The sequence below is a fragment of the Alosa pseudoharengus genome, unplaced genomic scaffold (genome assembly GCF_046254945.1).
Source record: "Alosa pseudoharengus isolate Yale_2024_CS ecotype anadromous, Long Island Sound unplaced genomic scaffold, YU_APseudo_1.1 YU_APseudo_1.1_scf_22, whole genome shotgun sequence".
Classification (NCBI taxonomy): domain Eukaryota; kingdom Metazoa; phylum Chordata; class Actinopteri; order Clupeiformes; family Clupeidae; genus Alosa; species Alosa pseudoharengus.
This window is the reverse complement of record NW_027468680.1, coordinates 14,528,299-14,555,266: the sequence shown is the minus strand read 5'-3', so window position 1 is coordinate 14,555,266 and position 26,968 is coordinate 14,528,299. Positions and strand designations below refer to the sequence as shown.

Genomic DNA, 26,968 nt, shown 5'->3' with positions numbered 1-26,968 from the left:
AGTAATGGTCCTCAACGCCTTACACCTTTATTGTCTTCACTTCTTGAATTATTCTAGCTATTCTAAAATACACAATAAAATGCTAAAATACCCCACATCCACGTGGTTTACCAAAAAAACAACTTCAAACTCTGGCAACAGTTCAAAAACTGCAATTCAATTATGCTAAAAGAAACTAATTTCATTACAGACTTTACACCTCTCTTCAAATAACATTATGAGACACACAAAGGGTCTCTTTCATGGATAAGTAGCTTAACCTTGGGTTAGCACGTCACATTGCAATTCAATTAAGCAATTCTCTTTATAGATGGTAAAAGTCCCTGCTGCCTGATGCAACCATGTCTTCACATGCATTTTGAAAAAGCACTGGCTGTTGTAAATTATTGTGCAGTCCCCATTGAGACTCTCCACACCCTCACAACTTGTCTTCACTCGCATATGCAAAACCTCTAGGGCCTAGTGTACTTTGCCACTGGCCTTGGATGCACCATATGGGTATGGTTGTTTAAGGTCTTGGCTGTGTCTAAATAACCATATCCTTCCTGCCTGGTGTGGCCACTCCCTGTACCCACCCGGCAGAAACCGCAAGAGCCGCCATAGAGAAAGAACTGGAACAGGCTTCCTAGTGATGTCACAGGGGCAGCCGTTGCCATGATTACAGACATCAACAAGACCCAACAGAGATTTCACCCTGCTCTTGTCACTCTCTCACTCTTTCTCAGACACACACAGACAGACACACACACACACACACACACACTACAGTTGACTTGGCTCATTGAACATAGGGCTTTGTTCTCAGTCAAATCTCTCAGACCAGAGACAGCTGCAAACTATGACAGGAAAAGACCTAGCAGGCTCACTGAAAGAAGGGAAAAAGAGGAAGGTCTATTTTTATGCAGGCCTCCTTGGACAGTTTGTTCAAAATGTTTTATAGTTACAGTCACAGAAACAGACTTTATGGCTGAACTAGGATGACTGGGTCCGACACGCTCTGCTGGCTCCGAATGGTTCCTCTCCTCCAGTGATGCCTGAATCAAAACACACTCAAATGTCACAAAACATACTTGAAGTCATTTATTTCACAAGCACGTTTGTGTCAGGCAACGTGTGAGGGAGAGGTTGTTTATACCAGCCAAAGCATGCCTGTGCAGGCGTGTCTTAAACACACAACACACACACACAAGGATAAAAACCAGTTAACGAGGAGACGCAACACCACTCTGCCAGCGACGTGTCTTCATACCACACCTGCACACCTGAAGATCTTCACACTTCATCAGTGATCAGACATCACCTGGGCAACAGGCCATGATCTGCTTCCAGGATCCAGATAGTCATACTGAACTACATTTAGCAGGCTCTTGCATTCTTCAAACACGAACTTGAGAAAAGTCGAGAACATGGAAGTAGAATAACTTGCTGTGTTGAGATCTTAAACCCCCGAGGAGTTCAAAATATGATTAATGGTGTAGTAGCCTTTTAATATAGCAACTAAACGTATACCTTTAATAGCTTTGAATAACTTCATAGCATCTGAAGGCTAAGGGCTAAATCCTTTAGATGCCATGGCAAAAACCCAACATTACAGTTTGACCTTAAAAAGCCCCGTCAATCTATTTCCATGCTTTTTTCTAATCTACAAAGAGCATGGCTGGCCCTAGAGAAAATACTTCAAAAGAATGTGTCTACATCGGTGATAACTCCTTCATGTGGTTCATATCAGAAGGTGGGAGATGTGTTGTGGTAGCCCATGGCTGTTGTTCCCCCATAGCAAGAGAGTACAGACACAAATGGAGAGAGGAAACATAGACGACGATGATGATGATTATAAATCCAGAGTGTGTGGTGGGGGATTCTGCGTTCCTGGCTCCACCGATTGGGAAGCATGCGGACACTCTTCAAATAGTGAAACCTCTAGACTCAATGCTGTCTCCTTGTGGAAGAAAAGCATAAGTCCCTTTTAAGTCAGCCAGTCAGGAATTCTTGCGGTACACCTACCAGAGCTGTCAGGCACCTACCCAAAGCCTTGTTATTTCTTCGGTATTTCATGATGGTATTGATAAGACTAAACACCATATTCTGCAGTTAATTTCCAAAAATACCTATTATGCACTTAACCTGCCTACGGTGCAATCTAAGGACCACTTTGCCACAGCTGAAGTGATGTCCTACTAAAACTGATTTATAAAAACAAGATAATCTATCACAGCTAGGACAATTATTTGTATCTTCATGGGTCTAAATTGTTGAATAATTACCCACAGCACATTATGTGTCTCATCTAGGAGTCACTGAAGAAAATATTCCCATCATTCTGAGACAGCATTCATTCTGCAGGGTGCTTTATACCCTGCTTATTTTATTATACAAAATCACAAGTGATAAAAAAAATCAAATGAAAACAAATATTAACTCTGTAGTAAAAAGCATCTGGGATTCATTCCCACTTTCACCATTAGTGTACAAGGCCTTTATGAAAATAGCAATGAGGGTCATTTACACATAATATATCATAAACCTGTCTTCACAAACACTTTGATTGCCTTGGCTGGTTGCATAAGAGAGGGGGCTGGGCTATGGAGTAACCAAACAAAAAGAGGAAAAGAAAGTTCAGCTGTGCAGGTAATTTCAACACAAAGTATTTATGAAAAAAAAAAAAATCAAAAACTATCAAAACCACAATAAAATTATAACAAAAACACTGAGTAAAAAACAATGTAACAGTCAAGGAAAATCGGGTGAGTTTTTTGTCTTACAATTTATGTGACCTAAAATTTACTCACTTGCTCACAAACACATGAGCTTTAACTCACATGCACTGCAAGCTTACTCCCTCTCTCATACATTTGTGCACGCACACACACACACACACACAAACACATACAGAAGAAACCACAAATTAGCATTTCTGAGTGTTGTCATTCTTGGCTGATCGCATCTCCAATATCCTCATGGCGTAGACACGCAGATGCACTGGCTGTTGCCTGAGCGACTTGGCAGAGGAGGTAAGCAGACGAGAGATCGAGTGAAGATTGACAGGAAACCAAGCAGAGATGCTGATTTTGTCACAGAGGACCCATTTCAAAATCATGTCAGGAAACGACAGCACACTAACTCTAAGTAGCTTTTCCTGCCAAGATATAAAAATGCTTGCTGACTCACAACAATGATACAAATTCTGAAGTCATGGCTTTTAAAAAGACCATGTTTCCCTGTGTTACTGTGCATTTTGTTCTTGTTCCTGTATCAGGCCATTTATTGCATCTATAAGCCATTTTTTTCTGAGCCTACAAAATGTAAATGACTCTATATAACAAAACGCCTCACAGCAAGACTCAAAGTGCACAGCATGCCCATTGTGGTTTTAAATCTAGAAGCATGTTCAAGCAAACATTGCTCATTAAACCTTTAATGCTGCTCTTTGGGGGGTAGGTTTAATCAAAGCTGAAACATATGCATTAAATGCAGAGTGCAGAGTCTGTTGTCAAAGACTGCTGTTCTGTTATATGTATACGTTATATGTATATCACCTTTGACCACTCACATCAACAGAACTTTAACGGACATTATTTAGGGAAAAAAAATACACTTATCAAACATGTTTTTTTATCAACAAAATAAAAAGTTTTTTTTTTTTATCATATCATCAGTAATTAACCAAGACAACAGTACAGTAATAGTGATTAAAAATATATCATAGTAGCTGTTGTTGTAATAATAAAAATCACAGTCATAACTTTTAAATACTTTGAACAATTGAAAAACAAACAAGGCATCAACCATAGAGAGGCTATCGTTTGAAAAGGGAGAGACCGTTAACAGGAAGTCCAGAGAGAGGGGAGGAGGGAGCATCTGAGGAGGAGAGACCTGGCGCTTCACTTACAGCACGAAAGAGACACGGCCAAGCAAGCTTTTGGCAGTCACGACGGAGAGAGAGAGAGAGAGAGAGAATTACAGGGTGAGAGAAAAGACAAAAATCAATGCAGATAAAAAAAAATTAAAACAACAAACAAACAAAAACAAAGTGTCCTCTGCACAGCTCAGCTTTGTGCACTCATTTATCTGTCCTTGTTCACTCATTCCTTCTCTATTCGTCACATTTGTTTTTTAATTTCATGGTAGATATAATCAAAGTGATAGATAGCGATCCACCCCGTGATGAGGGCGGGTCCGCTCCTCACCCACTGGCCTGACGTCCGAGAGGGTCTCTTCACTGGCGTGTGGGCATCAAAAGTGCTGAACTGGTTTGAATGGCAGACCTGGACAGAGCAGCTCTCTCCAGAGATAGAGTGAGATTGACAAGAGTGGTGGTGCTCACTCTCTTCTAGTAGCCCTCTGTTTTTTCGAATGAATATCAAACCATAAATAATGAAAAGTAATAAGGTAGATAACCCCTGATAGCTTTTGAAACATGTAGACACTCACTCACACTCACTGGCGCTCACACAGTCATGCACACAGACACACACCTGCACGGCTTTTGCACACACATCCATGTCCCTGACTGAGTCTTCATGTACTGACAAAACACACAAATACTAAAAGAGCAAATGGCTGCTCCTACAGGCTAGAAGCCATGGCGGGTTTAGGTGGGAGACATCTTACAGTATGGTGTATATTTTAGGACATTCTCACCCTAACCATCAGATTGTACAACACTGTTCATCAAACAAACACACACGTCACGCACACACACACGCGCACACACACACACTTAACTGTATGGTCTTTTGAAATTTCAGTTGAAATGTCATTTCGTCCAGCACAGGACAAAAGAGGATGCCATTAAATGTACACCACACTGTTGCCACAGCTCTAAGTTCCGACTTTTCTGTTTCCTCCGCCTAATGCCAATCCTCATCGTTGGCATCCTCATTTTCATCCGAGGAGTCGTCGCTGCTGCTCTTGCCGCCTGCTCTGCGCTCGCCCCGGGCGCCGTTCTGCCGGGCAGCAGAGAGGGCAGCCGCGGCGGCCGCCCGCTCCTCGGCCTCCCTCTGCCGCTGGGCCGCCGCCTTCTTCTCCTGCTCGGCGTGGCTCTTCATGTGCGCGCTGCGACTCTTCACCTTGTAGAAGATCCTGAGCAGGGCGGAGGGAGGGACAAACATCAACAGGGTCAAATTCACAGGGTCAAAACGTACCACAGTGAAATGTATGCAGAAGACATTGTTCACAAATGACAACATTTCTATGTTCTATGTCTATGTGATTAGTACCTATCTGTGTGAGAAAATATTAAAAAAAACAACTGGCACACCATAGCAGCTCCCGTTAATAATAATACTGTGTGTGACATACAGTAGAGCAACGCACTCAAAACATCAGAGACGTTGCTTTGTTTTTTACTTATCTGTGTGCAAAAGTATTTCAGTCTAATGTCCTAACTTAAAGGTCCAGTATGTAGGAAATAATGGAAAATAAACTGTAACCATTCCAAAAATGATCACCATATGTTGTCAGAGAGTAAGGAAACACGATGAATTGAGTAATGGCTTATTTGACAACATTACTCTAACCCGTAAAACCCATGAAAAAAATGAGTTACGGGGCAGAATCTCTTGGAATTTCCGTTTATGTTTTGAACGATTAATTCTAGAATAGGGTATTAATAATGGGCTAGCGCGTCCTCCTATTTGGGTGCCAAATTAGCAAAGGCCAACTGTCAACAGCTGTCAGTTGTAGTCATGAACGCCTACGAGAGGCAGGCAAATTTCCAAAATTAAAACAAGAAACAAATTAAGCGGACATCAGAGGAGCTTCCTGAGATGGTGACGTCTTCATCAAACGAAGAATATCAAGTCTGACGCAGAGCTGGCCATATTTCTCCACAACAGGTAGCCTAGGCTAAACTTCATCTGCATCGCTAACTTCAGCTAAATATGTTACGTTGGTTAGAGAGGTATTTTTTGTTTCCACTATTTCCGTAATGTGTAGCTAGGTCATGGTTGGAGAAACGTTAAAGCAGCTGCAGGTCAACTAACGTTAGCTAAGTCTTCATTACATCTGGCAACCCAGAAGAGGCTCGCGTCTGGTAGTCTTGAGAACGTTCACCAGTGTTTTGATTTTGGCCTACAGAACGTTCGGTAACAATCCTACAAATCGCACCTTTAACCTTACCCCTAATTATAAGGGCAATTTTCGTTTCGCTGTAAGAAACCACAAAATATCCACTGCCGTCACACTTTGTTGCATAACATACTGTGCTGTGCTATACCACACTAATACTTTTCAGATCAGATTTTATTTACAGTACCAAAATGGTTTTAGTTAGTACTTCTTCAGCTCTTCCTTCAAAAGCTCAGCAAGGGTAAAGTACTTGATTCATCATGACAGTACAGGGTAAGTCATCTCTGCGCGTCCTCTGCCAGCTCAAAACCCATCTCAGCACTTGGCTGGGCAGACTTATAATAAAGGTAACACAAATATAACTATCTAATTGCACGGTGACAGTCATCCCAGCAGAACTGTGCAATTATTCTGTGGCTTGTATAGTCTGCAGACTGACTGGGATGTGGACAGTGGAAGTAGGGCACTGAGCTGGACAGACTATGAAAGGTGAGAGTGATTCAGAGAGTGCACACGGTCTCTAGGCAGAGTAACTGTACACACCGCAGGGGCATGGCACTGCCTATCTCTCAGTTGTGCTCCAGTTGCTAGGAGACAGTTGATAATAACAAGCCGCTCGTTGCCACGGGCAGCTCTTTAGAATCTGATGGGGGGCAAGGCTGCCTTCACAGCTGGTCAAACCACAGATTTCTATCTGCGTTACTAAAGTCAGAATGTTTCCTGTGAAATATAAATAAACCTGACACGCACTGTGAGGCGTCTCATGCAGAGACTCAAGCAGACTATTAAGCTATATTGAAGAGGTTCATTAGGCTTACTGTTATACTATTTACACTGTTTGTCTGTAAAGGCCAATAAGGTACATTTGTATTGTACCTGACAATACAAATTTACCTTATTGGCCTTTACAGACAAACAGTGTATAAAGACAATTGAGCTGTTCTTTACAATTAACTTATTATTCTATAGAAATTGCATTTATTTTGATGTTGTTTTTCTGTTTAAGCTTCTACATACACAGTACACGGTCACTGAGTGTCTTAAAAGGACCGGTTTGTAACTCTAGGCATTTCTTCGATGATTTCTCACTTTTGTTGTCGCATTCTTCTCTACAGAGCACCGCCTACAGCTTTGGGGTACATATTGCACAACTGTGTCTTTGGCCTTTTCACTGGTTCTGCCATGATGAACATCTAAAAATTAAACCATCTGATAGCTAGCTGGCATGCTTGAGGGGGGGGGGGGGGGGGGTGTCTGTCCAGAGAATTTTAAGCATTTCCTGTTTCTCGCTTATTCTCGCTTCTCACAGGACATTCTGATTCAGACACTTCTGGGACGCTACTGCAGATCTTGCAAGGCTGGTGTTCTGCTAGGATGCCGTAGGGGGAGCGGGGGAATGCTGCCATTTTCACCACAACAGGTCATTTAACCATCACAATGATTTCTAAATTGTTTTTATTAAGTTGAGTAGTGGGCCTTTAAATAAGAATTTTATGGACTGAACCACAGGAAGAGATTAGCGGTATGACTGGTGATGATAACAAAGCATACCATCTCATTCAAGTAACATCTACTGGCCTATTTAGGAATATTAGCCTAGCTTGCACCTTGCATGTTTACTGACTGGTTACTTAGAGACTCAAACTGATGATACACAAAGCAACATTTTTGAGCAATGCTGCTGGGCAATGTTCCTGAGTACTGTTGTTCCGGTACATTCCCATAAAGTGCTCATAAAGTTGCCCCATTTATCACCCCCCTCACTCTGGGCTGAGACTGCAACACTCACCTGCCACATTTCTTGCACGGGAACTCCCCCTCCTGCCCAGCTGAGCCTTTGGTGGCGGATCCAGAGGTGCCACTCTTATGCACAGGTCCAGGATCAGGCTTCTGGGGGGCGAAGACAGCCTGGTCCCTCTGACTGCTGTCCTGGGTCTTTTGTGACACTTTATCTGACTATACACACACACACACACACACACACAGACACACAGACACAATATTGATGAGACATTTGTGTCCTCCAATTTCTTCAAATACTGTACATGCTTAGTTAAACTGTTAAAGTGGTAAAGGATTCACTGCATGCATGGTCTGCTGGCTTTAAACAAAATCAGAGGCAGGTTGTACCAACAACTCTTTGTTGAGGTTTGTCTAACTGTTTTGAAAATCTGTCCAGTTGGAAATGTCACAACTCAACTCAACAGCTCTTATGAAAGTGACAGGAGTAACAGAACTCTACATTGCACAACTTGTGCCCAACAATCACCTGACCCCAGGCCAGCAAGGTCAAAGCCCACTAGCTAAAAAACACATGTGCACATCCTCTACAAGCCACAAGATGGCACTAGAGTTCAACACCGTCATTACTGACGCGTCTCAAAACTAAATACAGTTAAGAGGCATCTCTGTAGCTCATTGAATTGGCCAACTTTAGCCCTTTCTAAAAGCAAGGAGCAGCTTCCTCTTCCCCATCCCCTCTCTCCCACATACGTGTTCAGTGGTGACTGATGACTGTGTCACTCTTCCGGGACTGCTCTCTCTCTTCCTGTCAGCTGACCTCTCCCATTTCCTGCTGTCGTCCTCCTGCTTGACAGGCTCCAACCTCTGAGAGCTCTGCTTAGGTCGAGGGAGAGACACAAATAATAAACAGCAAATAGACAGTTATGAATACAGTATTTATTGGGACAATGTCATCTAAACATGTATGCACATGCACACAAACACACACATACACTTTAATTTTTCCATACCTTAAAGTCCACCTCCTCCTCTGTTGGTTTTGTCTCTGGTGGCTCAACGTCTCCGTAGATGAGAGCTCCATTCCGACCGATCTTCACCTGTTTCTTGTAAGTGTAGTAAAACTCAACACACTGACTAACCGTCTTTGAGCTCACCTGTGAACACACACACATGCACACACACACGCACGCACACACACACGCACACACAGCACAGGGTCAGCCATCTGTTCATGGGTTTTCCTCGACAAAGACAAACTTCCAAGATGTTAGAGTTGTGAGTGCGCGGGAGGAGCACATACCAGTTTCTGGACCATGAAGAAGTCCTTCTTGTAGGCCGAGATGCCTTTGTTAAATAAGCGCTTCTCCGTCGTCGTCCAGTGGTCGGATCCTACAGAGCAGACACAACATTGAGGTCTGACTGACTGATGATGATAATGCACATACATACTGTAATTATGTCCGTAAACACAGGGCGGACTCCCATGTAGGCCTAAATTAGTTGCCTAAATTTCCTTTCCCTCACAGTATGCCACCTGTACCGTACAGGGTTGTGCACAATTCGAATTGCAATTCTGCTTCCTGTTTGCTACCTCAATTGAAATGCAAGTGAAATTCAAGAATTGAATTGGAATTTAAGAGCCAGTTTCAATTCAATTCTGGAATTTTGCACAAGTCTGGTACCGTACTCGAGTACGTTTGACCCCGCAAAGTCAGGTTTGATGACCAGTGTGCTTGCTCCGTACCGTACCCGGTCCGCTTGAGGAGGTGGACTCGGGCATGGTACGGTTGGGCTTATGATCGCACCTATGCAAAGATTCTAGAGCACAGCAGCTCAACCGTGCCTGGGTACAGTTTGATAGTATGCAGTGTGTGTCCGGACCAAGAACTGGGGAGAACCGTACTCCGGCACGGTACAAATTAACCCTGCCCAGTGTGAGTACGCCCTAATAAAGTATCTATCTCCCTATCTTTTGATCACAAACTCAACTCAAACATTTGAATGTCAGTACCGGAGTAGTGGTAGTTGCTCAGCGGGTGAGGTTTGGGAAATATGGGAGTTTCCAACAACAGGAGGGAAAGAGCTCCCTGCAACAAACAAAAAGCAGATTTGAATGATCAGTTTCGTTTTCTCACTTTAGTTTCACAAAACATTCACATGCCACAAAACTGTAGTGTGAGTGTGTGTGTGTGTATGTGTGTGTGTGTTGCAATCATAGAAATATATGTGGACATGCATGCAGTCAAGTCACCTTGCACAGCCAAAAACATGTTTTAACAGGTTTAATAATCTTTCACAACAGCTGACTGTCTGTGGATATAGTTTGGAATGCTAGCATACCACACAAAACCATGAAGCGTGGGAGAGAGTGAGTGGGCAAGTCAGCCAGCCTCCATCTCCTTGACAACAATGCTACGAACACACAGCTGGAGGCGGATGCCATCTCTACTAGGTACAGAGTTCCACAGCATTACTGACCATCAAGTACAAACCCTAAGAAAGCCTTCCTTAAATAAGACCAATACCTTCCAGAAACACGAGTTAATTGTCTCTGAATAAAACCTTTCAGCTTTCAGACAAGCCCTGAAGCTGTGGCATTGTGTGACGTGACAGATACCAGTGTGTGCGTGCAAGCATACGTTATGTGTGAGTGCCCATGTGTCCATACGTGTGTGTACCGTGCACGTGTATGTCACAAGTCAACATTTTCATCTGTCACTATAATCGCTCAGCCCTCTCTGACTCAGTCGAGGGGCCATTTAAGGTGCTTAGAGGTGTTAAGAGGATCGAGCCGGCGGTCAGACGCACAGCTGTGACCAGAGGGCCAGGTGAGCTCACTGGGGGATGAGCTCATGGCTGGGGACCGCGAGCAGGACCACTCAATCAGACACTCACCATCACGTCACCCCGGCACGCGTGCAGACAGTGCATGGCCAGCTCCTGGTTAGTGCCCCCTCCCGTCAGGGCACTGGAGCACGCCAGGTGGAGGAGGTCGCTCACTGAGAGTGTGCAAAAGAGATAGAGGGGGGGGGGTATGGGGAGAGAAAAAGAAATAAAAAAGAATGAAAAAAAGTGCATGAGGAAAGGGATAGAGAGACATGTAGAGAGGGAGGAAGTGAGAAGGGGAAAGATAAGAGAAGAGAAAGAAAGAAAGAAAGAAAGAAAGAAAGAAAGAAAGAAAGAAAGAAAGAAAGAGTGTAGGAGGGAGGATAGAGAAAGAGAGAGAGGGGACACAGAATGAGGGAGGGAAAGAAAAGGAAAGAGACAGTAAATGATCATTAAGTTGAATCCAGGACAATTTCATAAGAACAACAAGAGTTGCCTTGTAACAGAAGATGCAGACTCCCACTTGAAGGCATTAAGATAAGCTGCTGGCCTGAGTCTGAGTGAAACACATGCATTTTTAATGAGGCATCTTTTTAAAAGGTGAGGGTACGGGCACACCACCACCAGAGGCAAACTAGCATCTGTTCAGCCAAAAAAAACGGCACAGAAAATAGAAACAAGGTGGCAAGGAGAAACGAGCCAAGTCAACATTCATTAAAAGGTAGACGCTAATCAGACCATTTCTATCAGTGAAGAATGCATGGGATTAATGGGGTGCACCTTGGCTTATTAGAAGCTTGTTAGAAGAATGTATTGATAATTGAATGCATTGGCACACAGGGATAAGGCTTTAGCATTCAAGATGGGCCTTATAACATGGCATTGTATGTGCAAACAGAATGCACATGAATGAAAAAATGCATTCTGCCTGCTATGGGAATGCTGAATGAGCACTAAATTGAAAGGTCAGGGGAAGAGTGGGAGTATCGTGCAAACATATGGAAGGAGAAGTGTTAAAAGCGATTGATTAGGTATTCCAGCATATGTACAAAAAACAGTGCACATCTGTTTCGTGGTGACAAATTTCCAAGGCACAGCGTGTGCTTTCTGCAGACTGACAAAGGCACAGGTTACGCTGCCTTAGTACATCTGTTTCCCAGCTCTTATATTCACTTATTCACTTAAACTCACTTATTTAGTCAGGTGTATTATACAAAGCAAAAAGTCTTTAAGAGAGTTAATAATATCCTGTCAAAACATACATACACATATATATTCCTACATTTGAAACAAAAAGATTATGGTAACACTTTACTTGACAGGTGAGTTCATAACACATTCATAGCAGCTGTCATAAACTCTATCCCTTTCCTCATGCAGCATTCATGACTGTTTCATGAGACATGACTCAACATTCATACCAAACCTTTCATGAATGTGGAAGACAGAACGACGACAACTTGTCAAAATAAAAGTCCAACAATCGCAAAGCAGCATTGCCATTTTTCTCTCCAGCCTTTGTAAATAGGCTATTTCATGAATATCTTATGAAGTCTACATCAAATGCCACTTTACTATACAAGTAGTTAAGTGTTCGTAATCACTGAGTTTAAAGAAGCCCTATGCAACAATTTTAGCAAAAATTACCTTAATTATGCAGGTTGAGAGTCGTTCTGATGGTTCTACAACACTTTTTGGGTCATTTGGTGGGTGCTTCGTCTCCCCCTAGTGCTTCTCCGCGGAAAAAACGAATATGCAACTTTCTGGTCATGGTCCGAACACATCCGGATGTAACTCAGCGGAAGTATCCAATCGTGTCTCGAAAATGTAGTCAAATTGTAGTTTCTAAGAAGACTGCAAAACGGACTCCGACTTGGCTTTGTTGCTGTTGAAATTGTAAGCAGCCTACCCTTGGGTGAACTTCGTTTTTGTAATGTGGTTTGATAGTCCCTTGAACAATGTGTTTGCTCGACCGTTTTATTGTGAGCCCTGTATGTGTTTAGCTTGGTTTCTTGATGGCTAGCTCGCTAGCTAGTGGGGGTTTAGCGTAGCAGTCACTTGCTACCGAAGCTGCAGGGGGAGCAATGTCGTAAAAAATGCGAGCCCAAATCAGGCGAAAACCCAGAAACAGCGAAGGAATAACCAGACCTGCATAGGGCTTCTTTAACACTGGAAGGGAAAATAGCCTACATTCAGCTGACCTGAAACGGTTGGACATTCCCAGTAGCAAAAGATGAGAAATCATCTGCAAAGGTTACATCATAAAACAAATCCATTTTTATGAAACAAAAATAATTTGCTTGACCATGTTCTGTCTTTTTGGCACTGGAGTAGCCCATTGACTCAGATGTGACATGATCAGGTAGGTTTGGAACAAAAACGGCAATGCTGCTTTGCATTTGTTGGACTTTTATTTTGACAAGTTGTCGTCGTTCTGTCTTCCACATTCATGAAAGGTTTGGTATGAATGTTGAGTCATGTCTCATGAAACAGTCATGAATGCTTTATGTGCAGTTTATGACAGCTGCTATGAATGTGTTATGAACTCACCCCCGTCAAGTAAAGTGTTACCAAGATTATTAACGTACAATCAGGTTTAGACATTTTCTGAACTGCATTCTAGGTTGTAGCACATCGAAATGCAAGTGTAGTGGGTGCAACTGGCTACACCATTGAATTCGAGTAGAAAAAAATTATATGATCTAACAACACAGAAGTAAAATGAACTGGCTCTGAAACTGTAAAATAAAAGCTTCATAAATCAATAGGTGTAAACAACATAGCCCTGAAATCAATGGCCAACACATTCTCGCCTCAACATGCACCAACACATTCTTGCCTCTACACGCACCTTATTTATCATCTGATGCAAAAATCAATGTTCCATACCTTGGAAAATACAGTTCTACTTTCGTCTTAACCTCACAAAACTGAGAAACTAACCAAACTATCCGTGCAGTAGGGAACTGATAGTGTTATAACACTGTACCAGCAAATCAAAGTATTCCACAGCAAGAGGAAATGCCTCCTTCTTGTTGCGACATTAAATCACTCGTGTCATACTAGTGATTCCTATTCCCAATTGTCTGTAATGTGGTAGGGTTATAATTTCACTTCTCTGTTTCAGTGGTCTGTGTGTGGATTGCAGTAAAGCGAAGCGGTGGTGGTGGTGCGATGCCCCCTGTGGAGAAACCAAAATCTGGCACTGTGGAGCCCAGGATGATGACGATGATGATGATGATGATGATGATAATGACCTACCTCGCTCCAGCAGCTTGGGCTGGGTGTCCAGCTCGGGCAGCGGGGCCCACACTAGCTCCGCCTTGTGCTGGTCGGACTGAGAGACCGAGCGGTCGCGCAGCTCGGGGATCTCGGCCTGGTAGCGCCCACCAATGTTTATCCGTCTGAAAGAGGGTCGGAGAGAGAGAGAGAGAGAGAGAGAGAGAGAGAGAGAGAGAGAGAGAGAGAGAGAGAGAGAGAGAGAGAGAGAGAGAGAGGAGAGGGGGATAGAGAGACAGACAGAGGGAGACCAGTTAAAACATAAGCCACACAGAGTGATTATTGGACACTATTTCCCCTTCCCAAACTGACAGAGAGAGAGAGAGAGAGAGAGAGAGAGAGAGAGGAGAGAGAGAGGAGAGAGAGAAAGAGAGAGAAATAAAGAGAGATAGAGAGAGAGGTGCACATGCGTTATGTGACACAGCATTGAAGTGTATATCTTAGTGTTCCTCAGCCTGACATTTATCTACTCAAGGACAGACCCTTGTCACCATGGAGACAACCAGGCGCTCAAGAGAGTTGCCTTTCACACAAGGTCTACATCTGACGCTTGTGAAAACACACAATAATTAAACAATAAAGACAGGCACAGGAATGGCAGAGCAAGTTTAAAAGAAACTCTGTGGGCAGTATGTGTGTGTCAGAAAGTCTGTATGTGTGTGTGTGCGTGCGTGCGTGTGTGTGTGTGTGTGTGTGTGTGTGTGAGAGAGTGTGAGAGAGTGTGAGAGTGAGAGAGAGTGTGTGTGTGTGTGCGCGTGTGTGTGTGGTGGCAAGCATAGGAGAAGCTGAGCAGTTGGCACCAAGCAGAGCTGCTGTCCCACAGAGCTCCATGTTCTTCCACACCCTCCCACTCAAACGCAGGGCTTCTGGACCACTGACTATGCCAAATTAGAACAGAGGACCACTTCCACACTCACCCTGCACTTACATAACCCACCAGTCCATTACATCTCACACCAAAAAATCATTTAATGAGCAGCACAGATCCCTGAACTCTCAAAGACAGATGACTTAAGTCCAATTAATGGCTTAAAGGATATGGTTTTTCGTAACAACTCAAAAGCCTATGTGTCACCGCATACCCCTCCCCATGCCATATGCCATAGCCTGACACACACCTCCTTAAGATGACAGCCACAGATACGAGGAGCAGCATTTCAGTGATACTATCTGAAACGTGTGCACGGCCTCCACGCAGATGCATGCCGTTTACAACCAATGTCTCCCAAACGCCCACAAGAAAAAGGGGGAGCAGGCAAAGGCAGCTGTACATCTTTAAATGTTATGCAAGTCATTAATATTAAACGAGTATATAACAAGGCAATATCCTTGAAGATATATTCAACAATGGAAATGTGAGTTGCACGCTTTGGGAGCGAGAGAGGGGGCTTTATAGACTGCATCTGCATGGCCTTTGCCCATGCTGGTTGCTGGGTTAAGTGAAAGGCTGACGTTTCTTCTCCCTCTACCCCGGAAACAAGAAGTGCTTTGTCTCCCCGCTGTGTATTCCCCCAAATCCACAGCAGAACCACACAAGTGAGTCACTATGCCAGACATTGGGCTCTCAGATTCTTAGTAGTCATAAGGGAAGGCCCATGTGATTCATGCTTTACTAGAGGCAAGAAAACTGATGCAATGAACACACACAGACACACACACAAACGTATGCACACAGACCCACACACAGACACACACACAGACAGACACTCACACACAAACGTATGCACACACACACAGACACACACACAAACACACCTTCCTGGATCACGCATTTAATCTGGATGAGCAAGACGCTTTTAGGGAGACTGGCTAAGTCTCCTTGGACAGCCAGCCAAAAAACCCCGACAAAAGACAGGACGGGGGGTGAGGTCCCGCTGAAAGGAGAGCGGAGGGTGGTGCAGCATCCAATCAGGGACACCGGAGGGGTTGGCATGAGAACAAAACCCACCTCTAACCACATTTGCAAAGCCACATACTTGACAGCTAAGCTGCATGTCAACAGAGCAGTTTGTTCTCAGGAGGTGGAAACGATAGTTCTGAGAAATCTTGACCACATTAAGATTACAATCTGTGTGTGGTCAGCCAGTGTCATTCCTATGGACCGTCTAAACGCAGCTGTTTACCCACCGTATTTACATGGGCTGTGTATGTTCTTTTTTTTAAGTATATATTTTTGGGCTTTTATGCCTTTAATGCGACAGGATAGTGGAGAGTGACAGGAAGTGAGTGGGAGAGAGAATCGGGATGGGATCCGGAAAGGACCACGGGGCGGGAATCGAACCCGGGTCGCCGGCGTACGGTGCAGGTGCCCCAGCCAGTTGCACCACGGCTGGGGCCGGCTGTGTATGTTCTAAAGGACTGAGGAGTGGTTTGAGGATGCAATAGCAGTTCAGCATCAAGAAATCTAACTGCTTGTGAGATATCAACACAAAGGAGAGCGGAAAGAGCCTCCATTAGCAAAGCTGGACACATCTGGACCTCACCAGCCTTTATTCAAATACAAGGGGATAATGTGCAGTGCTCAATCTGCATTTTGTGACTACCACCAAAACACACTTTCAGCAGAGTACACAGAGTGAATGACTAGCACGTCTCTTCCCAGTCAGTCAGTGTACGTGTGTGTGTGTGTGTGTGTGTGTGTACACATTACTTACGGCTCAAGGCTGACTGGTGTGGCTTCACTCATGGCGGAGAGCACAGGAGGCGTGATGTCACAGCTGCCTGAAAGAGCAAGTGAAACTCAGTTCCTCATTCCCACCCAGGACATCCACAGGCTCATAACACTGAAGAACTTCAAAAGTGGAACGTTATGGAGGCCCGACACACACAACTACAAGTAGAGAAACTGACTGTAGTATGAAGCTTCCTTACTGAACAGATGACTCAAAAACTGATGACTAAAAATCATTGTTCAGGGGAGAAATGTGCAGCTGTGCTAGCACTCAGTAGCAGAAAGAGATTAAATAGAAATGAAATAGAAATAATCGACCATCATATACAGCTCTGGAAAAAATTAAGAGACGGCTGCACATTTTTCTGATGTCATCCTACAGTTGCTGAATGACATTCGAATGAGTTGGCGGTCATATTCAAATTTGCAGTGGCCTCTTCCAGAGCTGTAGATGTATCCAAATCAGTCTGTGTCAGTTAAAAAAGACCAAAAAAGTCCAAAAAAGACTAATAATGTAACGGTATCACAGGGCTAAGCATGAGTGAAAGAGGAGTAAGAGAATGGGCTCACTGGAGCGGAGCAGGCTCCGGGTGGCAGACTTGGGGGTGACCACCGGGGGCAGGACGTGACTCCCCGTGGCGGAGGCGGCGGCGGCGTTGGAGAGGAAGGTGGAGAAGTAGAGGCCGGAGCCCTCGCGCACAGGGCTGAGGATGGGCGGCGGCGTGTAGGGGGGCATGGCCTGGGCACCGCCGCCGCAACCGGCGCCATCGGCCATCCTCACGGGAGAGCGCAGGTGGCTTTGGTAGGGCGTAATGCTGGAGTAGACCGACGGCACGATGAACGTGCCCGGCTTGGGCGGCGGGATGAAGAGCGGCTCGGGCCGCGGCCGGCGCTTGACCTTGCCAGACTTGCCGTCGGCGTCCTTCTCGTCCTCCGGGCCGCCGTTCTGGAGGAGGAAAAGGGTGTGAGGAAAAGAAAAAAAGAGAGAGAGCGAGTGAGAATGGTGGTGCTTAAAAGCTTTTGAGAGCCAAAGAGTTTTTACATTTAGTGATTACATTTAGGCCCCGCAGCTTAGCGGTGTGAGAGTGAGGACATAGATTTACCATGATGAATAACGGGGTCCTGGATTATGAAACATTCCCCACTACAGAGACAGAGGCACACACGCACACACACACACCAAACCTACTGCATCAAAAACTCACCTTTACCCAGCACTTTAGATCATTAAACCTGATGTGATTCAGACTGTATTCAGTCTGATTGTAAGTTTAAAACAGCTGTGAATTTCTGTTTGACATATATTTGTGTGGGGAGGCATGTCATAAATTAAGATTATATAGTTGAAAGCTATCTAACCAGTTGATCTTTTATTCCAAGGAAACATTCATACCAAATATGAAGAACATGCCTCAAGGCATTCTTGAGACATCATGTTCACAAGAATGGGACATACATGTGGTCACAGTGAACTTGAACCTTGACCTCCCAAATCTAACCAGTTGGTCTAAGGCAGTGTTTTCCAACCTTTTTTCCTTGAAGGCCCTCTTGCGCCAGCCCTAGTGGGGTCCGTGGACCCCAGGTTGGGAACCACTGGTCTAAGGTAACATTCATATCAAATGTGAAGAAGGTGCCTTGAGACGTTCTTGAGATACCACGCTCACAAGATGGGGAACCACAGACGTATGGACAATCCGAAAACATGCACTACAAGATGGGGAACCACAGGCGTATGGGACAATCCGAAAACATGCACTAGCACAGAGCCATAAAAACGGTCCATGCTGAATGCCAATGTCTAATAAACGGAAGCGTCTAAAAATATGCGTACCACTATCAGAATAGCTAGATCGTCACTAATCGAGAGAAACACTAAATCCATACAATTTAAAAATGCCATTTATCCTGCCATTGCCTTAAACATACCTGGCCAGAGTTGTCGGACAGAGAACTACGCAGAGAGCGCCGACGCGTCACAATGACTGACGGCTTGTGTTCCTGGTGGGAGGGGGTGTGGCCAATCCAGCTGTGGCCAATTGCTGTGGGGTCTCGCTCCGGAGGGGAGCCCTGGTCAACGGGCCGCACCGGTACCGACACAGGGATGATGAGAGGGAGGAGTGACTCGTCCCGGTGCCGCTTGGCTGCCAAACCCTCCATCTCCCGATCCCTCGGGCAGTGACCCGACGGTGGACTCCAGGGCCTGTGGGGTTCCTATGGGTGATAGGAAATTGATGGGAGAGAAAGAGAAAGAAAGAGAAAAGAGAGAGAGAGAGAAAAGAGAGAGAGAGAGAGAGAGAGAAAAGAGAGAGAGAGAGAGAGAGAGAGAGAGAGAGAGAGAGAGAGAGAGAGAGAGAGCTGTTGATTATACTTGACCATGAACTGATATCAACAGATCACAGGTAAGTGCACATTTCCTGGTTTCATGTTCAATGTCTGACCAAGACTTATGCAATCAAAACAAACATTAACCCTCTGTGGGCAGTGTGTGTGCAGTATTCCGTTTCAAAGACGGTCAAATCAAATTTATTTTCTCATTCCCTAGGAATCTGTTCGGTCTTGTTTGTTACAATACTCAATGTGTGTATGTGTGTCGCAGGTGGGTAAATATCAATTCTAGTGTGTAATACACTAATTAAGGTCCTCTATACATTGTCTGTCCATGATGCTGTTTACCAGTCAGAGTCTGGTGGGAATGTCATGGTTTCCAGCATGGGCTGCATGACAGATGGCATTCAACACACATTTCTAAAACAAAGGTGAAGGTACCACAGAATGAGAGAGAGAGAGAACTAAAAATACATTGTGCACCAATAATATGGCAAAACTGAAACACACTCTCTTTAGTCCTTCCAGGGTCTTTAAGCTCATGTGCACCTTGTACTCTACAGTAGGTCCCTATGCAAATTCAATATTAAAATGATTCTTTGTCAAGGCCAGGTTTTCAGGCTGTTGACAATGGCTAAACTGCCATACACCAACTAAAGACTTATTTAATGCATAATAAGGTGAAAATCAAAATGTTATAATTTTTACAACTACGTGAATATGCTCTTACTCCCACTGACACACACACACACACACACACACACACACACACACACAAACACAAATACACCCCATGTGATCAGCCACAAAGGAAGGGGAGGGCTGTGGAGACAAACAGCAGCAGCGCTGTCAACACCACAGACACACACAAAACATGCAAACAGACTTGCACAGGTCCAATGCATATGCCTCTGCTCCATACAATTACAAACATTGGCTGTTTTGTCTCCCTCTGCGCCATATGATTACTGCTACATGCATTTGCCATTTTCTTTGATAAAACAAACAAAAAAACAAACAAAGAGAATCAAAAGCAGTGAAATGTTACCTTAACTGCACACATTTACATGTTTTCAAGAGCCCTATCAAACACTATTTAGTCCAGATCATTGCCCTTTAATATTATTACAACCAATATAACTCTGCTGGCAGTTAGGACAGCTGCATGTCGCTTAAAGACTCATCGCACAAGCAGGCTTTCATGATCATGCATTAGGGGTCCATTAGTGATTCACACACACAAAGGAAACTATTTATCTCACTCCCAACCATCTTACAAAATAATGCATTGTCATACCAAATATGAAAGGCTATTTTTAGAACAGAAGCAAGAGCTACGTTTTACACCCTATCACAAGTCCATTGTCCTCAGCACACTTACCTCCTAGCCGAGCTGACATCAGACCCTAATTACTCAAGGCAGAGTAACCTGGCTTTGGTCAATAAAAGTGGCATAGTGACAGTTCGTTCCTGTTGTGAACCACTGACAACCAGCCATTCGTTGTCCCCATAACAAGCGAAGTCAGCTACATAATAAACCTGTTTTACAAGGGTTCTCCCAGCTCATGTTTATCTACAATGTCCTGAGGAACGAGCAAGCAGGGGCCTTTTGTTGACAGCGGCTAGTATGACCACAGCCGGCCAGTGCAGCAGCCTTAGGCCTGTTCGAGCAGCCTCTCCTCACCTCCCAGCAAGTTTCGGTGAGCACAATTGAAACCTGAATAACGAGTGCAGAAGTGACACCTTTACAGCCCTCTGCACCAGGCACTTACAGCAGTGGCCCAGTAGGAATCAGAGGGATGAAGCTACACTTTCTTTTCTTTGAACATCAAAAGAACAAAAACATAGTGTCTTTTGTTTACCTAGTAAGGATGCAAATCTGTATACAAGAATCAAATCATTGTTAAATCGTCACATAAACAATGACTCAAGCATTGGTAACGCAACAGGCTAAAATCACATTGTAGTTTTGGCTCTATACCTTGAATGCTTGCACAGTGTGCTACAGGCTCATGTGAACAAAGAGAGAAATTACAATTGGTGCTAGAACAGACTAAACGTCTGGGTCTTTGTTGACACGGAGTCATTCTGGCCATTGAACCTCACTCGTTTTTGAATTTAGTGGACCAAATTTGGATATCATGTAAATGATGGTGCATTGTATGACTACATGAATGTACTCCCTTCTTTCGTGGGCTAACTACACCAGGTCAACCTGGAGCACAACTCTGTCTTGCTGACTTGCTCAAAATCAAGATAAAGCACTCTTAATATACATTACAAAAAACCTTATCATTGTATCACAGAAATGCAAATTAATAAACAAATGACTTGAATTCTTTGAGGACCACATGAGAGTAAAAGCACCCTTACCTTCATGACTTGTGATGGCAGGGACTCCATCTCGGAGGCCTTCTGCGCCAGTGTCTCGAGATTTGCCTCCTGGGAGACCCTCCTCTTCCTCCGTGTGCTCTGGATCACCCCTGTGGGCGCCGCCTTCACCTCCTCCCCCACCAGGACCCTCGCGGCCCCGTCAGAGGCTCCTTTCTGGGGCTCCTGGAAGCCCTGAGGGCCCTGGCTCTGCTCCGCAGGGACGAGGAAAGGGTTGTCTCCCCCGTCTTCTTTGGAGAGGGGCCGCGACCTGTGGGAAGGCTGCGGAGGCTCCTCGGGTTGCACAGTTCTGGGAGGAGACTGCTGGGGATCAGGGGGATACTGGATGTCCTTGGCCGATTTATCACTTAGTAAATGAGAGTGGCTCATGACCTGCGTCTGTTGCTGATCTGAGAGGGACTGGGCGAGAGTGTGAGACTGACTACTACTGAGATGAAACTCTAGGATGTGTTGACTGTGCTGCTGAATTTGTGGTTCATTTTTCTGTTGGGGAATTGGTTGAGGCTGTTGAGTTGGTTGTGGCTGCTGTTGTGTCACCGGTTTCTGTTGCTGCAGTGTTTGATGTGAATGTATATGCTGCATGGGCTGCTGCTGTTGTTGTTGTTGTTGTTGTTGTTGTTGGACTTGAGAGGTGTGCTCCAAGTGTGGCTGTAACTCTTGCATTTGCTCAGAGCTCTGTATGTGTTGTGTTTGTTTCTGTTGCGACTGTTGGTGTATGTGTTGTGTCTGCTGTGTCTGCTGTTGTGTTTGTGGCTGAAGTTGGTGTGGCTGCTGTTGCACTGGTTGCTGATGGATTAATTGCTGCTGTTGGTACTGATGTTGCATTTCTTGCTGTTGCTGCAAAATCAGCTGCTGCTGCTGCTGCTGCTGCTGCTGTCTCTGCACATGCTGCTGATCCTGCTTTTGCAGGGACTGGATTTGATGCTGCGAGTTAGTCTGCATGCTGTAACTCAAATTTGGCAACGTCCTGCCACCTTGTTGCTGGAACACCTGATAGTACCCAGCCGGCAGGTGCTGTTTAGGCTGTCCAAAGGCCACCTGGAAAGGCTGGAGCACAGAGGACCCCGACGGGTTGGATCCAGAATGCTGCGGTGCGTTCAGTCCTGCAGGCTTATGGCTTGGCTGGAAGGACTGTTGCAGCTGCTGTGGCTGCTGCTGCTGCTGCTCCCAGTCCATAGCATGTCCTTTAGTGGAATCTCTATAGGCCTCTATAGACGAGCTGGGCACCTGCTGCTGTTGGTGGTGCTGCTGTTGTGGCTGCTGCTGCTTTTCACCAGTCCTAGCAGAGGTGGTCTGCTGCTGCTGCTGCTGCTGCTGCTGCTGTGCAGAGATATCCTCAGAAGGAATCTGCTTTGGGAAAGTGTTTTGGGAAGTCAAATTTGGGGCAAAGTTCTGTGTCCAGGTCGTCATGGTGATGCCCTGCGACCAGCTGCCACCTGTGGGCCTCTGCTGAGGTTGCTGGGAGGGGTTCTGGAGGGCCCACTTCATGGGCATCATCTGCTGGTAATGTCCATGGCTCTGCTCTCCTTTCTCTGGGCTAAAGATGACAGAGTTCAGGAACATACGCTGCCCCTCGGCAGCTGAGCTGGCCGCTCCTGAGGTGGCACCGTGGCTTTGCTCTGATGCCAGGGCACCCAGGCCATAGTAGGGCCCTTCAGATGCATTCTGGGAGGCCTCCTTCATGGTCACACCCTGGTCGTTGAAGAAAGAAATGCGCTTGCCTGTTCTCTTATTGTTGGGCTTCTGGTGTAAGGGTAAACTCATGGCTTTCATGAGAGGCAGGCTTGTGACTGGTCAGGGGAGGGAGATGGTTATGTGTGGGGGTGGAAGGGGTTCATGACTCACCCCCCGCCACACCACACAAACCACTTGTCATAGGCAGAAAAAAAATGTCTTCCCAATTCACAGTATCCAAGTGGGGTACAGTTACCCACAGAATGTCAGCACAGAACAATAAATTCAAATGCAAATCCAAGTGTTCAGAGAAGGCATCAGTTCTCTGCATAAAAAGATTAAATAAATAAACCCTAATATAAATAAATAAATAAATACATATACTGTAAACTGTGTATTAATTAAATAAGGGGCAGGGGGAGCGCAAGCCTCTCCTCCTCTTCGTCCACTTCTCCTTATCCCTCCCCACTGCTACCTCTCCACATTAGCTTGAGACATCGAGAGAAGGGCTGGCCTCCTCTATTCATCGGTACCACACTGAAAAGAAAACAGAGGAGGGTATTATTCAGGAGAACGATGGCCCAGGGGAGTTCCTATTGTGTAGGCCTGTGGGGGGGCTAGTCCCAACCCAGGGTCATGAATGGAAGAGGTCTGGGTGGGAATTCCACAACTGGGGCGTTGATGACAGCCTCATCAGTGGCTTGTATCACTTTCTTTAGGCATGAACACGGAGGGAATTTACATGTGCATCAACAGGCTTAAAAACACATCCCTTGATGAAAATAAAAACAGTGTTATAAGAGGAACATGGGCCTGGCAAATTATTATTGATGTATTCCTCTTGTACTGGATAAAAACAGTATTTGAAGGCCAGCACCAGACTCTGATATGTTTGTGTGCACATCCACACACACACACACACACACACACACACAGGTAGAACAAAACTGTCCAGCATTTATACCGAAAGTGAATTACAGTACATTTCTGGAGTAAAAACAGGCCCAAACAAATGATTATGCTTTATGCTGTCTGTGTGTGCACATGCTCCAGGACAGCTTAAGCTGTGTCAGTTTAGGATGACACTCCTTGATGATTTACAAGGTCTAAGTTGTGAATCTGATACTCCTAGTCATCATAATGAAAACAGACATCACATGATCAGATGTCCTCTACCTTGCTTATGGAATATTAGTGATTTAAAACACAAATGAACATAAAACATGGCAAATTGCTCACTCACATTGCTCAATTTAATCATTCAATATTTGGCTTAAAATACTCTAATTGAACCCTGTCCATTTTCAAGACTTCTCATGATCTTGTCTGATGTAGTCAAAATTGGTGCTTGCAACAGAACAAATATTTTTTTTTGTTTAATTAAACGGTTAACCATCACACAATTGACAAATAAGTGCCCCATTGTCATTAGACTTTCTAACATGGAGTTTCAGTTCAGTCTCTCATGTCAATTGAGGCAGCAGGCAGTGAAGCATTAATGTTCCCACAAACTTGCTTGTGATACCATGTACAGTGAGATGGCGTAGAGGATAACGTTCTGTCCATCACAAACCTTTATCACAGTGTGAGTCAGACACTCACTTCCTGCTTGTGTTAGGTAAGCCATATACTATCTGTAGCCAATGACTGAGCTATGCGTTTGACTAAAGTGTCAGGGATGGCCAAATGCGGTGAGGTCCTGGTCAAAAGAAGTCCATGTGCTGATGTATTCTTTGTAAACGTTGTTCATTTGCACTAGGATGTAGACTTTTCTTAACAGCCATGCACTGAGACACTCCTGTCTTTTATCACTGCAATTCACAGGTTATCCAAAGTACAGTTGCAGCCTCTCAATCGCCCTGTTTAACTTGTAGACTGTGCACCTCAAAATAGCACAGTAGCAGCTGCCCTGATCGAGTTCTGAGGTGACTGAATAACTGAACTACACACCAACACGATTTAAGAGCTACTCTACACGTCCACCTATTCACATAGAAACATGGCCAACGTTTACATTGTGTGCCTGTTTAACAAAAGCATGACGAAAAGAAAGCCAGTGGCCTCCACTGTGCACATGCCTCTCGACTGAAGGACACTAGCTACAGTTAGACACACACAGCTCCTGCACAGGATAACCATGTTATTGGGACAAAACAAGACGCACAATGCCCTAGTTACACAAGACCCAGTTTTAGCTCAACCAACGAGGTAACGCATTTAATAGGCTTGCAACGTCAAGCACAATTACCTAATCCCTGCCGTTTCTTAATTTAAACATAAACTCCATCGCATGGCCTGACGTTCAGATAAATAAAAGAGCGCAGAGTGGCTGCATTTGACACTGGGGCATCCCCTCCCTTCCTCCTCCCCTCTCCATACATCGAGAAAAAAAACCACTGCGTACTACACGCGAGCCCTTCCTGACCCAGCCACCCCCCAGCCAGCTCAGCGCTATTTACGAGAAGTCCTTTGTTGCAGAAAAAGGATTATCGAGTCACTAATGCCATGGCACACTGCAACAAAATGAGGCAACAATGCACCCTACACGAGCAACCAAAGGTTACGGATAGAATGAAAAGTGTTGGAGGGACAAAACATGCTGAAGCTTCAGTGCTGCTCTCTTATGTAGACTATAGTTGACAACATGATCCGCGTCAACCGTGTTGCTGTCCCTCTGCTTTATTATGGCTTTTTTATGGCTAAAGCATTCAAACACAACGATCGGATGTAAAACATTTGTCTCCTAAACATTCTAATCACAGAGTTATTTTCGTGATAGTATGTAGCCTTCACGCACTAACAAATAAGACACAATGTTACACCACTGAACTTGAGACTATACAATTCAGTAGGACATTGCCTGTAAACAACCCATCGACCCCATTTAAGGCGCCATTGTCTATCTTATAGGTTATGAACACCTACCTTATTCGTTGTTTATCTGTTCCCTCTGAATCCTAAGTTCACGCATCCACTATCCAGCACAGTAAGGTGATGACTGCATGCAACTCCTGTGTTGAGTCATGCAACGCTGATCTCACACTCCGATTACTCAAGTGAAAAGGTAGACGAGGCGATTAGAGAACTGCTATCTAGCCTACATTGATCATCTGATCTGCAAAGAACAATATAATCGTGCAAAAAGCGACAGTTTAGGAATTGCACACCATTGCGTTATGCTTTCACAAATACACGGTAACGTGGTTGCCTAGACGTTGCGCTATGATTCTCAGTCAAATCCCTTGAACAACAAATTCTCTCAACACAAGTCATGTGACCACAATTGGAGCATTCGCCACACCTACTTCCACTACCATATATAGCTTTCCTCTTCCATACGGGGCGTTGCAAGTTCCAGATGAGGCGCCTCTTGCTAGGCCTGTATGCGGGAAATTTCGTCATGAGAAGAGTCACCACGGATGGTTTTTCAGGCCATTGATCACATTTCCTAGAGGTGACCGTCGGCTAGAATAGAGAGTATCTTGAAGATGTGTCTTAACCCATCAGGACCATAGTGTCTCCCCAAAAATATCGTTTATAGTAACAAAAATGTTAAGTTATAGGCCTAAAATACATTGTAGGCCTAAAACAGGTAAGCATAATTTACCTTAGCCAATAACTTAGCCTTAACGCCATATCGGGCAAAGACAAAAGTAGTTTTCTGTCACAATTTAGAAAAATGTGTATCCTATCCTGCTGCGAGAATTTGCAGTGATTTTAATAATTTTTTTAATTCGCATTTAGGACTAATTCTGAAAATAAATGGTGACGACACGGAGCTGTAGTGAGATAAAGTTTTCTAAGTTTTACTCCAGGCCAGGTTATTTGTCCGAAATGCATTTCAGTAAAGATTCATGCAGATTTAAACATCCAGTTGTAGCCTAATTAATATCCCCAAACGACTATCATGAAGGGACAAATAGTCTAACACTGGCAGTCGATAGGTCGCTAGGCTGTAAAAACAGACATCAAACTTCAGCCCAGAGCCGT

General features: G+C 44.6%; 1 protein-coding gene across 2 annotated transcripts; it reads right to left on the bottom strand.

The window, feature by feature from the left end:
• Window positions 1–2,331: 2,331 nt before the first annotated feature.
• On the bottom strand, window positions 2,332–26,211 carry mideasb (mitotic deacetylase associated SANT domain protein b). 2 transcript variants are annotated; one of them, XM_076300677.1, is made up of 13 exons: window positions 25,904–26,211; window positions 21,287–23,515; window positions 18,515–18,799; window positions 17,159–17,534; window positions 16,572–16,638; window positions 13,900–14,042; window positions 10,708–10,811; window positions 9,824–9,899; window positions 9,113–9,201; window positions 8,823–8,966; window positions 8,563–8,688; window positions 7,859–8,025; window positions 2,332–5,082 (listed from the first exon to the last, which is right to left on the bottom strand). In XM_076300677.1, the coding sequence occupies exons 2-13, from the start codon at window positions 23,075–23,077 to the stop codon at window positions 4,851–4,853; spliced, it is 3,600 nt and encodes a 1,199-aa protein (XP_076156792.1). In that variant the 5' UTR covers window positions 23,078–23,515; window positions 25,904–26,211; the 3' UTR covers window positions 2,332–4,850. The 2 variants fall into 2 exon arrangements, with proteins under 2 accessions (XP_076156792.1, XP_076156793.1); XM_076300678.1 differs by having other exon boundaries at window positions 8,563–8,685.
• Between the last annotated feature and the right edge of the window lie 757 nt (window positions 26,212–26,968).

What these genes read in the sequence shown, in the direction of transcription:
- mideasb (XM_076300677.1), bottom strand. Translation starts at nt 23,077, where the DNA reads ATGAAAGCCATGAGTTTACCCTTACACCAGAAGCCCAACAATAAGAGA. An exon ending in TGTCCGACAACTCTGGCCAG is followed by an intron (nt 17,535 to 18,514) that starts GTATGTTTAAGG and finishes TTCCTCCTCCAG; the next exon opens with AACGGCGGCCCGGAGGACGA. An exon ending in GAGCAACTACCACTACTCCG is followed by an intron (nt 9,202 to 9,823) that starts GTACTGACATTC and finishes TCTGCTCTGTAG; the next exon opens with GATCCGACCACTGGACGACG.